This window comes from Oryx dammah, unplaced genomic scaffold, assembly GCF_014754425.2.
Source record: "Oryx dammah isolate SB20612 unplaced genomic scaffold, SCBI_Odam_1.1 HiC_scaffold_25, whole genome shotgun sequence".
Lineage (NCBI taxonomy): Eukaryota > Metazoa > Chordata > Mammalia > Artiodactyla > Bovidae > Oryx > Oryx dammah.
The window spans coordinates 74,384,016-74,403,216 of record NW_024070209.1 but is presented as its reverse complement, the minus strand read 5'-3'; the positions used below and the strand labels follow the sequence as shown (position 1 = coordinate 74,403,216).

The 19,201-nt window shown below is 35.7% G+C and overlaps 1 protein-coding gene across 4 annotated transcripts in view; it reads right to left on the bottom strand.

The window, feature by feature from the left end:
• Positions 1–19,201, bottom strand: part of ATAD2B (ATPase family AAA domain containing 2B) — a 129,189-nt gene that overhangs the window by 15,272 nt on the left and 94,716 nt on the right. For 2 of the 4 annotated variants that reach the window (XM_040224537.1, XM_040224539.1), the window contains 4 exons: positions 16,660–16,795; positions 14,418–14,614; positions 10,338–10,497; positions 1,914–2,036 (listed from right to left, as the gene is read on the bottom strand). In XM_040224537.1, coding sequence (XP_040080471.1) covers positions 1,914–2,036; positions 10,338–10,497; positions 14,418–14,614; positions 16,660–16,795 — 616 coding nt within the window. The remainder of the gene's footprint in view (positions 1–1,913; positions 2,037–10,337; positions 10,498–14,417; positions 14,615–16,659; positions 16,796–19,201) is intronic. The other 2 variants (XM_040224538.1, XM_040224540.1) reach the window with 1 other exon arrangement.

The window sequence follows — 19,201 nt, the reverse complement described above, 5'->3', positions numbered from 1 at the left end:
GCAAACATTATGCTTAACTTTTTTAGAAACGGCCAAAATGTTTGCAAAACTGGCTCCGACAGCTTTTTAACTAGGCTCTCATCCTCCCACCCTGCCACAGTGAGACCTTGCTATTTCCTGCTGCCAAAACAATTTACCAATCCATTCCACTGCTTCAGATACTTCAGTGACTCCTACTGCCTATGACAATTGTTCTCAAACTTCAGTCTACATAAAAACCATTGTTAAAGCACAGATTTCTCAAGCTTCTCTCAGAGAACAGTTTCCCAGTTCTAAGCTGATGTGGGTAATTAACACACATTTTAGCACTGTCTATAATAGCCAGGACATGGAAACAACCTAGATGTCCATCAGCAGATGAATAGATAAGAAAGCTGTGGTACATATACACAATGGAGTATTACTCAGCCATTAAAAAGAATACATTTGAATCAGTTCTAATGAGATGGGTGAAACTGGAGCTGATTATACCGAGTGAAGTAAGCCAGAAAGAAAAACACCAATACAGTATACTAACACATATATATGGAATTTAGAAGATGGCAATGATGACCCTGTATGCAAGACAGCAAAAGAGACACAGATGTGTAGAGCGGACTTTTGGACTCTGAGGGAGAGGGAGAGGGAGAGGGAGAGGGTGGGATGATTTGGGAGAATGGCATTGAAACATGTATACTATCATGTAAGAAACGAATCGCCAGTCTATGTCCGATGCAGGATACAGGATGCTTGGGGCTGGTGCACAGGGATGACCCAGAGAGATGTTATGGGGAGGGAGGTGGGAGGGGGGTTCATATTTGGGAACGCATGTACACCCATGGTGGATTCATGTCAATGTCTGGCAAAATCAATACAGTATTGTAAAGTAAAATAAAGTAAAAATAAAAATTTAATAAAATAAAATAAAAAACACAGACCTACAGAATAAAGTCCAAGTCCATGACATTGATTCACTCAATTACTTGCACTTATATTCTAGATAAGGAGGAGAGAGACAACAAGAACAAAATGACAAAAGCGATGGTGACCAGAGCCTATATTAGATTAAGTGGCCAGGGAAGGCCTCTCTAATGCAGTAGAAGAAAAGCATATTCACAACTCCAATGTCCTCAACCCAGCTCACCTTCTGAGCTCTATTTCTCACCTGTCTGTACATCTTTAACAATGCCAACAGTTGGCAGTTCTTCAGATATGCCACGTTATTTCATGTCTCTGCGATTTTATGCACTGTGCATTCTGCCTACAATACTTCCTCCTTCTCTGTCACTGCCTCCTCCTTCCCTCTACTTCACCACAGACCACACTTGTACATTCATTCCCCAAACTCTGATCAAAATGCCAGGTTTCCTACCAGGAGGTCCATCCTCTGTGATGAATATGCTTCAGTTAGTGCATATGCCACCCTGTACTTGATTTGTTTTACACTTACTCTCTCCTGCTAAACTATGAGCTCCACAAGGACAGGATTATATACTGAACAAACAAAACACATGTGCTATGTGTTTATATGAACAAAATTGCACATAAAACTCCAATAGGTTAAAAAAAAAAGTATTCCTAAATTTTTAAGAATATTAGATATTACCTGTTGAAAATAAAACTCTTCAAATATGAAAACCTATCTAAATCCTTTAAGAACAGAAATCCATAATGATGAGGATTAACAAAGATGTGTTCCTACAAAAGAAATTTCACTAAGTACTGCTTATTTCTATAATTGGCACAAAGTGTCACAGAAAGTAAATTTTTAAAACATCTTTGAGAATTTACATGACATATATCCATATCAGAAATTAAGTAAAGGCTTGGCCTCAAGATACACTTTCATTATACCAGCAAGTATAAATAAACACCAACCAGTGACACTCAGTGACCTCTTAGTCTTCAATAGCATGTTCACTTCTATAACTTACCTCTTTTTATTCTTGCTTCCTTAATTTCTTCACAGAGTTTATTAAATTCTGGATCCAGCTCAGCTGCAATGATGGCATGTGCAGTATCCTTCAGAGTACAAGCCCTGTGCCTAATTATTTTGTCTGTTAAAAAGTTGGTATACATTTATTAAACACACAAGTGAAATAACATGAAAAAAGGGCATCCTAAGAAGAAAAGTAAAAGAACAAACATTTAAATAAAACTGTAAAAAGCATTTGTGGATAAGAAACAAATTCATTTTAAGTGATGAGTGAAAAATAAATATGGGCTTCCCTGGTGGCTCAGTGGTAAAGAATTCACCTGCCAATGCAGGAGAGATGGATTCAATCCCTGGGTTGGGAAGATCCCCTGCAGAAGGAAATGACAACCCACTCTAATATTCTTGCCTGCGAAGTCATATGGACAGAGGAGCCTGGAGGGCTATAGTCCATAGGCTTGCAAAAAAGTCAGACATGACTTGGGGACTAAACAACAACAACAAAATATATAATAAACTACTCAATTAAGTTGACAATCTTCTGAGAACTATACTTTTAGAACTTCAAAGTACTAAGCCTACTTAACAAATCATTACCTCAAAGATATGGCTTTATTTGATAATTTTGAGAAGTGTATTACTTTAAATAAAAATTCTTTAAAGATATAGAGAATATTCAACATACATCCAGCACCAGAGTTGCCATGCATAGACAATGAGGTTTCAGAAAACCATACACAATTTTCTCCATAAGAGAAAACTGGTCAAAATTATGTTAAAGAATATAATGTATGCTAAAGCAAGGGTGACCTATTAAAAAACTGACAGAAACAAACATGATAAGGCACTCTAAGAATGCAAGATGATATAAACTATAGGTAGTTCTAGGAAAAAAGTACATACTCTGTTCTAGGTAAACTATACCGAAAACTGGTAATAAACGAAGAGTCTCTCTGCTTTACACTAACAGAGAAGTCCTCATTCATTAACAAGATAACATAACTGTGCTCCCTAGAGCTGGCAACTCCAAGACATTATGAGTCACATAAATGCATTAAAGTCACTTAATTGGTAACAGTATTTAGAACTAGAATCCAAGTCACAAAATAATATCTGCCTTTTCATCTCTAGCAAAGACAAAAAGTATAAAAATGTATTTTACATACAACTTTTCTTAGAACATCTAATAGTTCATTGTGAAAAATCTTACAAAAACAAACATGCAGCACTCAAAAAGGCAGTCCACTAGTATATTTCCTTCAATATATTTTCTCTAAACTGTCCCTCAATAAACATTGATTGTCAACTGTACCAGGAACTGAGTCAGGTGATCGCTACACGTAGTGAACAAAACAGGTCTCCACTTTCACAGAGCTTTTCAGACTAGTATAGGAAAGAGGTATTTAACAAAATAATCTCATATGCACATAGAAACACCTCTGCCTACCCTTTCCTCACCACTCGAAAAACCTGTAACAGCTATGATCAAAATCTACAGAATACTGAATGGGCAAGTCAGGAGAGAATTCTCTAAATTAGGGGCATTTAAGGTGAGCCAGACATCCTGGAACATGAAGTCAAGTGTGTCTTAGGAAGCATCACTATGAACAAAGCTAGTGGAGGTGATGGAATTCCAGTTAAGCTATTTCAAATCCTAAAAGATGATGCTGTGAAAGTGCTGCACTTAATATGCCAGCAAATTTGGAAAACTCAGCAGTGGCCACAGGACTGGAACAGGTCAGTTTTCATTCCAATCCCAAAGAAAGGTAATGCCAAAGAATGCTCAAACTACCGCACAATTGCACTCATCTCACATGCTAGTAAAGTAATGCTCAAAATTCTCCAACCCAGGCTTCAACAGTACGTGAACGATGAACTTCCAGATGTTCAACCTGGTTTTAGAAAAGGCAGAGGAACCAGAGATCAAATTGCCAACATCCGCTGGATCATCAAAAAGGCAAGAGAGTTCCAGAAAAACATCTATTTCTGCTTTATTGACTATGCCAAAGCCTTTGACTGTGTGGATCACAACAAAGTGTGGAAAATTCTGAAAGAGATGGGAATACCAGACCACCTGACCTGCCTCTTGAGAAACCTATATGCAGGTCAGAAAGCAAGAGTTAAAACTGGACATGGAACAACAGACTGGTTCCAAATAGAAAAAGGAGTACACCAAGGCTGTATATTGTCATCCTGCTTATTTAACTTATATGCAGAGTACATCATGAGAAACACTGGGCTGGAAAAAGCACAAGCTGGAATCAAGATTGCCAGGAGAAATATCAATAACCTCAGATATGCAGATGACACCACCCTTATGGCAGAAAGTGAAGAGGAACTAAAAACCGTCTTGATGAAAGTGAAAGAGGACAGTGAAAGAGTTGGCTTAAAGCTCAACATTCAGAAAACTAAGATCATGGCATCTGGTCCCATCACTTCATCAGAAATAGATGAGGAAACAGTGGAAACAGTGTCAGACTTTTTCTGGGCTCCAAAATCACTGCAGATGGTGACTGCAGACATGAAATTAAAAGATGCTTACTCCTTGGAAGAAAAGTTATGACAAACCTAAATAGCATATTCAAAAGCAGAGACATTACTTTGCCCACAAAGGTCCGTCTAGTCAAGGCTATGGTTTTTCCAGTGGTCATGTATGGATGTGAGAGTTGGACTGTGAAGAAAGCGAAGCACCGAGGAATTGATGCTTTTGAACTGTGGTGTTGGAGAAGACTCTTGAGAGTCCCTTGGACTGCAAGGAGATCCAACCAGTCCATTCTAAGGGAGATCAGTCCTGGGTGTTCTTTGGAAGGAATGATGCTAAAGCTGAAACTCCAGTACTTTGGCCACCTCATGAGAAGAGTTGACTCATTGGAAAAGACTCTGATGCTGAGAGGGATTGGGGGCAGGAGGAGAAGGGAACGACAGAGGTTGAGATGTCTGGATGGCATCACCGACTCGATGGACGTGAGTTTGAGTGAACTCCGGGAGATGGTGAATGACAGGTAGGCCTGGCGTGCTGCGATTCATGGGGTAGCAGAGTCGTACACGACTGAGTGACTGAACTGAACTGAAGGTGAGACTCGAAACAGGCATTAGGATAGCCACTGAAAAAGGGAAAAACCAGTACAGGTTCAGAAAATACCACGTGAAAAAGTTCTGAAGTAAAAAGATCTTGGAGATTTCTAGAAGCTGAAACATAGCCTATGTGATTAGTACACAATAAGCAAGTGGCAAATGGGCATCTGACCACATTAAGGATTTTAGATCTTATCCTAAGAGCAATGAAAAACCCAAGCAGGGAAACAACATGATTTAATTCTCTAGATAAGGGGCCACTGGGTGGTTTTCAGACAGAAAGTGATTTGATTTGATTTGTATTTAAGAGTATAGTAATACAGGCAGTACCAGAGGTCAAGGGAATTGTAAGATGGAGGTTGGAAGACCAATTAAGACTCACGGGGAATTCTCTGGCAGTCCAGTAGTTAGGACTTGGTGCTTTTCACTGCTAGGATCCAGGACCTAAGCTTAATCCCTGGCTGGGGAACTAAGATCCCACAAGCTGCATGGTGTGACCAAAAAAAATTTTTTTTAGGCTAAGAAAAGTAGTCTACAAAGGTATAGAAAAAGAGGGTATGGCTGAAAAAATAGAATGTGGAGAGGTGGGAAATTCATTCTCTTGTCTACTCACTGAATCTCCATTTATTGAGCATCCATTTATGAAACATTTTCTACATATAAACTGTGTCAGTGCTGGAGATATGCAGCCCTGGCCTGAGAGATGCCTAAAATGAATGCCCCTTTAAATCCTGTTCATCTCCAGGTAATGTCTTCTCCTCTGTGCCCTGCTCACACTGTACATGTACCTAATACACACCTGATGAAATTGCATCATCATCAGCTGCTGCTGCCACAAGACAAAATTCAAACCTGCCACCTCTGTGCTACCTTAACCATCTAGTATAATCACCAGTAATCAGGAAGGACTGTGGTATATTCATAAACTGTTATGGGTTAAACTGTGTTCCTCTCCCAAATTCACATGTTGATACTGTACTCCCCAATATACCAGAATGTGACTATATTTGGAGTAGAGCCTTTAAAGAAGTAATCAAGGTAAAAGGTCCTACGAGTAGGCCCTACTCTAATCAGACTTGGGTCCTTAGGAGGAGAGGAAATTTGGAGACACACACGAAATACCAGCAGTGCACAGACACAGAGAAAAGATGACCATCTGAGGACACAGCAAGAAGGTTGCCATCTGAAGGCAAAGGAAAGCGGCTTCAGAAGAAACCAAATCTGCCGACACCTTGATTCTAGACTTTTAGCCTCTAAAACTATGAGAAAATCAATGTCTGCTGTTTAAGCCATGCAGTCTGTGGCATTTTGCTAAGGAAGTGCTAACAAGTTAATGTCATAAGATATAGCATAATGTCTGTCACACAGTAATTATTCAATATGTATTACTCCATCTTAAGAGGCAAAGACTATCACAGTATTCTAAACACTAAACTCAGTAATAGCACATGGTATTTACAAATAATACCAGAAAATGTGAAAGAGTTTAACTGAAGTATAACCCATAGAGGGCTCCAAACACCAGAGTGAATCAGTGAGCTTTATTCCTAAGCATCTAGTACAAAACAGAAGATTTCGAGAATACTACAAGACTAAGGTTGAAATTTCAGCAAAATTTGCTAAATGATGGTATGTATGTGAATACACTTAAGGGCTAGAGGACACATTAAGTATAGAACAAACAGTGGGGAACAGTTAAACATAAAACATATCACATATTTATGAGATAATAATTAGGGTCAAATATCTGACCTGGTCACATTTAGAACCTACAAGTTAAAATTCTTCTAGTTAACATATTTAATTTTTGTCCACGTTATCCTCAAGGGAGAATCCGGGTAAACACTTAGGCAGTACATAGAGCTTCCAAAATGCTGGCTTTTGTCTTCTATGTATATGCTAGCTTTTTCCCAAAACAGCCAAGTGTTCTGTAAAACAGAGCACTGTAAGCTTTTAAATACTCATGGGAGCTTGTATAAGTAATACAAAATTCATGTAATTTCCACTTGCTACACAATAGACCCTGAGGTTGTTTTTCTAATACATAACAAGTTGTTCTATTGCTAAGAAAGAAAACAGGGCTCTTGACTAAAGATATGAAAAAATCTGAACAGAGCCAAAATCATGCTTTTGAATTATATGATACTTTTTGCATTTAAAACAGTAAAGGAATAAAGTTACAAGTATACCATGTCAATTCTGTGAGACAGAGCCATATCCTTTGATTATACAACTACATTCTATAATAAAAGGTTATTATGTACCAGAAATCAATGCTTCTTTCATGAAAGTAGTATTATTTTGATGTGATTATAATTAAGTTACACAGAAGAGGGGGAAAGGATCTGGACTGATCCTTTCTACTGGCTTTTTCTAACCACTCAAATTCATTTATCACTAGCAGTCCTTAGATTTTTTCCAAAATAGAATTCAATTTTAAATGTGGTCCAGGGAATACAGTAAAGGGTCATTCTAAAGTAAATGTATAGGTACCCACTAAGGAAACAATTATGACAAATTAAGGCACAGTTTAAATAATAATGATAACAAAAACAAAAATATGAACTACTAACCTTTACGGAACACTTATCACATCCCAGGCACTATGCTAAGGACTAACATATTCAAGTTGAACCATATGAAAATGTCAATTTCATAAGGTAGGGCCTAATATATTTTCTCATGTAATCCTTACAACTACCCCAAGAGAAGAGTAATTTTCCATATTTGCAGATAAGGAAACTAAAAGTTAGAGGACTTAACTTTATTTCCTAAAGAACTAGGAAATAAAATGGGGACCAAAGCCTAGGTGCACATCCAAAGCCCAGGGTCTCATTACCTACTGCACAATGTCAGTAACCTCTATGTCTTGAAAACCTAACAGGATGAGACTGTAGGTGCTCAAGTACTCTCACACACTGCTTAAGGCCACCATATAGACACTTGTGCAGTTGTACCTTCACCTAGAACCCAGCGAGGGAATCAAAGGAGACTGACATCCAGCCCATTCTTTACTAGGCAAACTGTGGCCCTGTTACAGATGCCATCTACACTGCAAAGGAGATTCTCTCAGTCACACAAAACTGCTATGTTGGTTAACAAGTGCCCCTGATGCTGCTAGAAGATGATTTTTTTAATTGTGAAAAAGCTTTAACAACACAGATTTAAAGCCCTAAAAGAGATTACACACTCTATGATACAGAAGTTTCACCTTAAGGAATTTATCTTAAGTAAATAATTAAGGACATACACAAAATTTATCCTATATTCATCAGTATTATAATAGAGAAAAAAGCTAAAAACTTTAATATGCCCAACAGTAGGGTATTAGCTATAATACACTCATATGATAAAAATTACATGGTAGAAATACATTAACTCAAACTTTTCACAAAATATTATATGAATAAAAGTTTACAAAAGTTATATTTTCATTTTAGTAAAAATATGCATGTATGCATTTCATATATAGTATTTGTGCATATGTGTAAGAGAGAGAGAAAAGGAGGGGGGAAGGGAGGCAGGGGGAGAAAGAGAAAGAAAAAAATACTAGGTAACAGGATTATAGGTTATAGGTTACTTTTTCTTCATTTTTATCCTCATAAATTTTATCCTCATAAATGATATATAATAAAAAGTCAAAATAAAACCTAAACAAACAACAAAAACTACAAGAGATAAATGTCCTAAAACAAAGCTTAAAAACTATTAAAAGCAGTAAGATACCAAAAGCAGCTATATAAAATTTTATTCTGCCACTTAACTTAGAACTAAAATATTGCGGTCTAAATTTAGACAAGAAATAATCAATTTGCATAGAAATGAGAAATCCAGGTCATTCTAACAAGCGAACTGAGTTAAGAACCACTGCCCATAAATACAGACATAAAGTAGAAACTATACTCTAAATATCTTTAGATAACTGAAAGTTTAAGTGAATTTTCTAAAATAAAAAGCATCTTACTTTTATATCACCTGTTGAAAAAACAGAATTCTTAACAGAGTGAGAAAAAGAATGACCCCTGCCAGATAGGAACTGGCCTTGGTGTCCTTACATTAAACATAAACAACCTTACTGAATACTACCACTCTGTGACCATGATGGATCAAGATAAAAACAAGACCACTCCATAATCAGATCTGAACATGGACAAAAGTATGAACACTGCCCTACAAAAATAACCAAATATAATCCTATCCTGTGTAAAATGAATGCTGCTTCTTTACCAATCACAACTTTAGTTTGGTTCCATTCTTTTTACGTTCCAGGTTCTTAAAATACCTAGTCCCCAAATTACTCCCACTTCCTAAAAGCATCTATTCCACTGCAAAGCTCTACTCCCTTAAATTTGCCTCAAAATCACTTGACACAAGCTCAAATCCTGGATGATTTCCCATGATGCACATTCTCCTTTATTACAGTGTGTCAATAAATTCAACTTGTTTAACTACAGATTATTCCTGGAGGTCTCCCCTCGAAGGCGTTAACAGAACTGAGACTACAGATTTGAGTACAGGGTGGGATTAGGAGTAAAATAATAAATTATATTAGGTTGGCCAAAAAGTTCATTTAGGTTTTCCATAAGATGTTATGAAAACATTCATGTTTGTTTGCATATGTAAACATATGCACAGTCTATAGAACAGATAATGTCCATCTACCCAAAGGGGTCTTTTAATTAGTAAACTTAACTATAATACATTTCCAGAAATCCAAAATGCCCAGTGTTTATCAGCACTGGTAATGGAGACTAAACAAATCAATCTTAAATTCTCAATTATTCAGTTTTCCATCTTACCTGAAAAAAATTAGAATCTAAGTATAAAAAGTGAAAAGCAAATCAAGAAACTAAATCTTGAACATAATAATAAAATCCTTGAATTTAAACATATTATCTAATAATTTAATAAATGAATTAGCAAATATAAACTATCATATACAGGATGGATAAAAAAATAAGGTCCTACTGTACAACACAGGGAACTATACTCAATATCCTGTGGTAAACCATAATGGAAAAGAATATGAAGAAGAATATATGCATATACAACTGAGTCATTTTGCTGTACAGCAGAAATTAAACACAACACTGTAAATCAACTATACTTTGATAAAAATTATTTTAAAGAATAATAAAATCCTCTAATTTAAATATATTTTTTAGTAATTTAACAAATGAATTTAATAATGAAATTTAATATTTAAGCATATACTTAGTTCTTCAACAAGAAATTTCTAATATGTCATTAAGACTAATTTTTCTATCTGAAATATGGGGCAGGTTTTATTTATATTTTAAACTGTCTTCTCTTTGATCACCAAAGTCACCCTTGCCCAGTGCATTCTTACCTCCTGGGTCCTTATCTGGATTGTACTCCAAAGCATTGCTACAGATGAGGTCAATATCTTTTAGGAAATCCTTAGCAGTCAGGTAATTATGCTTATCAATTTTAGTTATTACTGTTGATAAGTCCATTGGTTCCTTGATTACTTCAAGATAATCTGAAACCTAAAACAAACATGGTATTTTAATGAAAATTACTTCTGGTATTTCATATAATCTACTCATAAAAACACAAAACAAAAATCAAAATTATTTTAAAACTAAATCTAGATATCTAGGAAATAATTACATATAAGGATAAAATTATAGAGCACTTTATGCCACTAAAGATACTATGTCATACTTTCCATGAAAAGCTTCAGTTTCAAGTCATATTTAATCAACTCTGAAGAGTTTCTCATCTCGAAATACGAAACCAACTGTGTCAGCTTTTGTTTTTTTTAATCCTTTGGATATACCGTAGAAGAAAATGTATGGGTAAAAGTACCCAATAAGCATCAACAAATGTTACCTAAGCAAAAAAATTGTAAAGGAAAATAAAAAGAAACAGATTTTTTTTCATATTATTAGAGAAGTTCTTGGGTGGATCTCTTTAAAATCTTTAAACAAAAACATTTTTTCTTTTTTAGTTTTCCAAGGTGAATCGTTTCATGGAAAGAGTTTTCTACTCCTTTGGAGTCATTACAAACATTTGAGTAGGTATTGCTTCTATGACTAATAGAAGATTTGCTGGCCTTGTCCCTAAGTATAAGCAAATCTAGAAGCAAAAAATAAATTTTGCTCTGTGTGATTTTTCTGGGAGATAACCCAAAATATAGATATTAGTCATGACTGCCCACTAAATTTTGTTTTATCACGTGACCAATTAGAAAGCTCTTCCACCTATATATCTACAGGCATACCTTGTTTTATTGCACTTCCTTTTATTGCACTTTGCAGATACCACATTTTTTAAAAACTGAAGGTTTGTGGCAACCCTGCATTGTCGGATGATGGGTAGCATTTTTTAGCAATGAAGCATTTTTCAATTAAAGTATGTACATTGATTTTTTTTTTTTTTTTTTGTAGACATAATGCCATTACTAGGGCTTCCCTGATAGCTCAGTTGGTAAAGAATCCGCCTGCAAGGCAGGAGACCCTAGTTCAATTCCTGAGTCAGATAGGCTGGAGAAGAGATAAGACTGCCCACTTCAGTATTCTGGGGCTTCCCTTGTGGCTTAGCTGGTAAAGAATCTGCCTGCAATGTGGGAAACCTGGGTTGGATCCCTGGGCTGGGAAGATCCCCTGGAGAAGGGAAAGGCTACCCACTCCAGTATTCTGGCCTGAAGAATTCCATGGAATCACGAAAAGTCAGGCACAACTGAGCAACTATCACTTCAAGGTCCCCTGGAGAAGGGAAAGGGTACCCACTCCAGTATTCTGGCCTGGAGATTGCCATGGAATCGCCAAGAGTCAGACACGACCGAGTGACTTTCACTTCACTTCAGTGCCATTACATAGTGTCAAGATAACTTTTAGATACGCTGGGAAACCAAAGAATTCATATAACTTCACTTTATTGCAATATTCACTTTACTGCCATGGCCTAGAACTGAACCTACAACATCTCCCAGGTGTGTGTGCCTGGACTGTCTTCCCCAACGCAAATCTCAAATCAAGTAATTAGTTCTGACATAAACACAGTCTTAGCAATGTTTAATCAGTCCAGGACCAAATTCTGAGAATATGGTAATTTCTGCTCTAGGAAATTAAAGGCTAGTTTTCTTCACTGTAGATAGCACAGATGCCTTTTAAATTTGTATATATAATATATATTTACATATATAAATACACCTATATGCCTATGCCTATAGAATATAAGCATATATATACACATATTCTTTATGTTTTTAAAATTTTAGGTAGGTATGTGTGCATGTTTTAATTTATTTTTCATCCTCTAGGAGCTAACAAGCCAGCCAATCTCCTTACAGGGGAGTAGTGGAGCTTTACTCGACAAGCAACAGTTCAGAAGGTATTAGTTGGGTTCTTGGCTCTGACACTTGATGTGTATTGTGTGCATGTGGAAGACATTTTATAAACCTTTGTACTATAAGAATTTATATTACTAAAGACCATAACATTTCAGCACCTATGTCTACCTTTAAATTCACTGCTTATTTTCTAAACATTTTTTTTCTCTGCAATTTGCTTTGGAATTCAATGTTTTTAGACATTTCAAATTCATAGAAGTTTTTGTGTTTTTAGGTTATCTAAATGTTATTATTTTAGTTTCCTTTCTCTATCCTTCCCAGAGACTCCTATGTTTTCAGCCTTAAAAGCAAAGAAGTAAGGAAATTGAGGAGGGGAAAAAAAAGAGGAAAAAGAGAAAACATAACTCTAAAATAAAAGTTTTAACTGACCAACATTTTCTATCCCCTTCTACTGCCTTATCACCATTTATTTAACTTTTACTCTATCACAGATGGCATGTGAAATCTGACAATCTCTTCTGGTTAGACAGAAAATGTTTTCCTGGGCAAAGACCAAGTCCTTACCAATTAAGTGTCAGCGTTCCCATAACCAATTTGAAATAAACATTTTTAACAACTTTTAAAGGTGGCTTATAGTTTTAAGATTTTCTGAAAACACCATGAGATTAAAAGCTATGCTTCAGAAATATAGAATCATATGTATTAATTGTAAAAGCAAATAGGCAAGCCTTGTCATTCCAGCAGAAAAAAAATGGAAGATAGCTGTGATATAAAGAACATGGGCTTCAAATTTCAAGAAATGTTTTTCTTGGTGTGTCACTTGACAACAAGCCTCAGTTTCTTCAACTGCAAACATAATAATGATCTCTGTGGTGGTGCTGAAAGGATCAAATAGCACAAACTATGTGTTGTGGATAAATATACAAATAAAATTAGACCGTCCCTTTATTCCCCAAGGACTTCCCTGGTGGCTTAGACGGTAAAGCGTCTGTCTACAATGCGGGAGACCTGGGTTCGATCCCTGAGTCGGGAAGATCTCCTGGAGAAGGAAATGGCAATCTACTCCAGTACTATTGCTTGGAAAATCCCATGTACAAAGGAGCCTGGTAGGCTACAGCCCATGGGGTCGCAAACAGTTGGACACGACTGAGCGACTTCACTTCACTTTCTTCCCCAAAAGGGAGATGTGGAAGAATAGATATATTCAGGCTTTCCAAGAGGAAAAAACATAACACTAGCTCCCAGGCATAGACAAGGTAATGGTTCCAAAGGAATCTGCTCAGATCCAAGAGTACAGATTTCACAACAAGGACACAACATTAAACTCTGAACCACTTCATAATTCAAATTTTAAAAAAAGAATAAAAAATTAAAAATAAAAACACCAAAGTTGTTCAAACATGGAGTCTGAACTATAAGAAGAAGGCTAGTAAAGGTTGCATTGTGTTCATCCACACACTACATTATCCCAGGATAAAATAAAATAAAATGTATTCTACAGTATTATAGTAGATTCCAAATGGAAAATTTCTTTTTTCATCATCACAAATCATGCTCCCACAAGGACACAAAACAATACACATAGAAAGTGAGAAATTTTCCACTGGGAGCAGAGAAAATTCTTACAGAGAAAAATAATAGGCTGTGCTTAACTTCATATAGCATCTTAGTCAGAGGCATTTCCAAAATAATGAAAGACAGATTTCAGGTTTCTTAGCTACCTCTTTCAGTAAGATATACACACAATTAGGGAAACTGGTATTAACTGATTAATACCAATATTCTTTTGGAAAGCAGGATTTATCCTGGAATAAAAATAGTCTAGTATGGACAATTCACTAAAGTAACTTTTAATCCTCTTCTTAAGTTGAAGAATAAGAGATTGCAAAGATCAGTACTAATTAAGAGGACATATACAAACTGTCACTAATTTCATCCAAAGTCACCAGATGTTTGCTGATGACACTGGTAGTTATCACATGGATTAAAATTTTACAGGCTAGGGGTAATATTCATCCATGCCTTTGCTTTTTTTCCTTCCAAAAAAAGATGTCAATATTTTTTTCTTTTAGCCAGTTCAACTTCATTGTTTGCACACTACTGAAACAAGACCTCTTCAATATCCACCGGTTTGCTGAAGATGTTAAAGCGTTTATCTGTCGCCAGCCTCTTGGTTACATCCCTGAGAAACAACCGCAACTCTCTTAAAGTATTTTCCTCTTGGTCCTCCATCCGAATTTTCTCTGATTCTGATAACTGACGAGGTGGAGAAGGTAATGCAAGTGGAAGTACCTCCATTGCACAAAGACCTGAAGAAAGTAGAAGAAAATGTTAAGATTCCAACATGGCAGGTCCATGACCTACCTCAATTATTTTTCTGGCACTCCCTTGAAATGTTCTTTTAAGAAGAGAATTCCAAATATACATGAACCATGCAAATCCAGCAGGTAAAGATTTGAATGGGAACAAAAGTACATAAGGGAATTATTTATAAAATAACTTACAACAGGACATCTTTAAAGGGCACATGATATAATTTTAAATAATTTGATCTTGGGATATTATTTATATACAACTTTAAGAGAAATATTTCAAATCAGCATAAATATCTTCAGGTGAAGTACTTGTATATGGTTTGCTGAAGTCAACTTTATTTATTTAAAGATTGTTTCTCAAAACAAGGTTGCTTTATATGCATCAAAGTTAAACAGGCGAGTAATAATCCTTTGGTCCCTCCCATTCCCAAACACTTCTGATTTTACACACGTCTCCTACTCTCAGATTCTTAATACAACACAGTTAGGAGAGTAAATGGCACCTGCAGGGCATGGGGGTGGGGGGAGCAGTAACTAAAAAAATCCCAAAGACATAGAGAAGATGGAAAACCCAGTGTTAAGTTTTATATATAAAATCTATGGTATTCACTATATACTGTAAAACAAACAAAACATCTTCTTAGAAGGTAAAGTATTAACTTGCCTAATCATAATGCTCTCTAATTCCTTAAAAGATTTTCCTGGTATCACACTGAAGCTCAGGATTAAAATTCTAAGTATTCTTGCTGATTTCTAAATAGCCCCTAAGATGAAAAATGAAAGTCAACAGGAGGAACAACTCAAAAAAATAATAATAATAATGTTAATCCTTAACATAGAAAATTCAGATCTACAGGACTTTAATATATCTAGGAACATGCAAGATACTTCATTAAAATGAATCACTTTAATAATAAAATATTTTAAATGCTGTTATTTAGATCAACAGAAGGCAACAACCAATAACCAGAAGGTATAACTTCCATGTTGAATTTCCCAAGGTTTCTGGGGGGAAAACTCCACAGCTATATTCATTTGATAGATGTCCATTTTATAAACACTGAGAAAAATGTGAAAAGGAGCCACTAAAGGGCCACAGATTTATTAAAGTATTGGATAATATAACCACTGAAAAACAAAGAAGTATTTAATAACATAACCAATGAAAAACAAAGAAGTATGAAACAGTAAGGAGTTGGCAGAAATGGGAAATGTATTTAAATATCCCATAAGAACAGCCACGAGAAACACACAAAAAATAGAACAAAAGATAAGAGGCTTAAATTTTTTCTAATAAACAGGACTGCTATTTTTTCAAAGACACTGAAAGATTAATCAAGAGGATCTTATCTTTTACCACCTTTAAGATTTAGGTGGTAAAAATCTTTCCACCTTTAAGATTAGGAAGATAAATTACTGAATAACTTAGAATGCAGCTCTTTCTTAAATTAGGGAACTGAATAATTTTGAGGCCCCTCTTAAGGCCAAGAAAACTCTAATGCTTAAAGAGAGCCATGACAGACTTTCAAGTGCCTAGCATAATATATTTAAGAAAACAGGTGCTCAATAAATACTTTAAAAATCAATTAATAAATAAAATGGACCAGAAAAGGCAATTGTTCTAATCAGGCCCAACAAAACAACCATGACCCAGAAAGCAATCAACACAACATCTGTTGTTCACAACCTGCTAGTTCAAGCCCTCAGTACTAAAAATGACTAAAACAGAGCAAAACTAAAGACTTTTTCTATGACTTTTTGAGTTTCATAAATCTACTAGAGCATCTGGATTGAAGTGATAAAGAGGTTACTTCATTAACAGTCATCCATTAGAAAAGCTTTAACAATGAGGCTGTACTTTCCAATCTCAAGTCAGTTAAACACAATGGCCACTTCCATGAGTACATCTAAAGTTATACGAAACTTGAAAAACTGTCTTCCACAAAGAACTGTTTTGTTTTAATGACTCCAAGAAAGGATATTTCTTAACTCCAACACCTTCCCCACCCCCATTTTCCTAAAGACTTTAGGAACTTTACCAGTGTGTTTCCTTCGTGGTGGAGCCATTGAGGCCTGATTGAGAATCAGTTCTTGGAAAAATTTTCTTCTGTCCTCTTCAATAGGCCTTTGAATATACAAGACCTCTTCGTACTGTATTCTAAAGATACATTTAACCTACACACATACACACACACACACAAAGACATTAAATATTAAAAGAATTAAAAGCTTATATATTATACCAAATTATAATTTCTTCAAGTTCTGTACCATTTTCAATGTTCACTGAATATTCATGCGAGATTAAAGTAGTCTTAGGCTATGCTGTTGAGAGATTCAATCTCATGGAATAAACAAGAATGAAATAATGATCCAGTTCAAGTCATTAATAAATTATGATATAAAAAAGGATAGTTGATTACAATAGTCAGATGGGGACAATCTCGAACAGCTGTTACATGAGCTGAAAAGTAATTATCTACAATCTGTCAACACAACAGAAAGCAAGGAGGATGCTAACAGCATCGCCTTCTCTTAAGATGTTTTTGTGTGCTTCCTATCCACTGACTTCCCCTCCTGGGCTCTTTCCCTACTGAATCTATCCCACTGGATCCTCTGGAATCCTGGTTTCAGAGCAAACAAACTATACCTTCAATCTCATCAAAGGATGCTACACAGTGACATCACCTTCCATGCAAAACTCCCAAGGAAAATTAAGCCTGTCATACTCATATCCCAATTCCTTCCAGTTAGGGACTGCCACCTCTCCTTTGTTCACCTACTCTATAAAGACTCTGACCCCAGATGTCCCCTTTCTAAAATATGCTCTTTAAATCTTCTTTACATCATTCACATTTGTCTATACACTTCATTTGATTTTTTTTAAGAAGGTCTATTTTCTACTTCTAGACACCAAACTTCCTGAGAACAGAATTCATCTATTTTCCTATACCTACCACACTATACCTGGTACCTAGCAATGCTTAATAAGCATGTACTGAATAAGTAAAGCTTGTGGTTTTGTTTCCCAGCCCACATCAAATTGGAAACTGCAAATAAAACAAGGAAAGAGGTCACTAATATGGAAAGAAGTCCCCACCATGACAGTGTGGAAATACTGGATTAAAATTTAAGACATCAGATTCTAGCCCAAATTCAGGCATATATTTCTTATAAACTTTGGATAGTCCATTCAGTTTGTCACTATGAATTACAGAAATTCTTAAAAATTATTTTAACCTATCTTTGTAACAAGGAGGTACACGAAGTCCTTCATTTTATAGATGAAAAAACTTAGGCTTGGAAAGGTTTATGTGACTGGCCTGAGGTCATAAAATGAATAAACAGAGAAGACTATTTAGCTGTAAAGGCCATTTTTAACTTTAAAATTCTAAGACAGAGAAGAGACAATTAATGAAAAAGAGCCATCAGAATTCAGCATTTGGATGGGAAATTACCTCAACTCAAAGCCAAATCCTTCAAGAGTTAATATAAAATTTTACCTTGTGCTGGTCCAATATTTTCTTTGAAGACTACCTTCATGTAAAAATCCTTTAAACCCTTCAATCTATGTTATGCAAGGCTTTTATTGAAAGTTCTGACAAACAAATTTACTAGTGAACATCCATTATGTGCCAAATTTCATGCCAGACACTGTAGTTATAAACCTGAAGAAAAGAGGCTTACTTCCTGCTGTCAAGTCTCAAGTCTCACAAGAAAGTACTATGATACCATGCCAGAAGTGTTATAACAGAGCTAGTGAAACAGAGGAGACCCTACAAGGGGCAAAGATGAAGATATAGCAAATATACAGAGAAGACATAGCAGAAAATGCTAACATTAACTGGTTCTTTAAAAATAAACAGAATTCAATACCTTGGAAATAACAAGATTTTGTTCAAGTGTTTTGTTCAAAGCAAAACATTTAAGTTCAGTTTTAAATATTCTTCCTTCTGATCATTTTTCAACATTGTGTTGAACTTCATGAATATAAAAGCAAACCAAAAGCAAATCTACAATAATCCCCCTGATTTGCCTGTCTGATTACTATCAACAGCCTTTTTTTTCTTTACATTCACTCCTAACTATCTTCTGATGTTCCCAGACTCAACTTCATGTTGCAACAAGACGAAACTCATACTAATTCCCTGAACGAATCATGTTCTCTTTCACACTGGTTCACAATGGTTTTTATATATGCTATTCACTCTTTCCTAAACTTTTTTTAACTCTCCACTCAAGCCAATATTTTTTGGGTGAAGCTTTCTCTGACTTTCCCAGATAAACTTATACATAACTTCTACTTTCTCTCTGAAACTTTAAGTTCCATAATTGTTAGTAAATTAATTCAGCTGTGCAACTATCACAAGTCAGTTTTACTAAAAAAATATTTCCATTACTTCCCAAAAGTTCCCCTGTTCCCATCTGAAGTCTATCCACACTTCACTCCCAGCTGACAACCACTGGTTTGGTTTCTGCATCTAGAGATTTCATTTCTTCTGGAAATCACATATCATAGAACTGGTAGTCTTCTGTGCCTAGCTTCTCTCACTTTTAGAATAATATATTGAGGTTCACTCA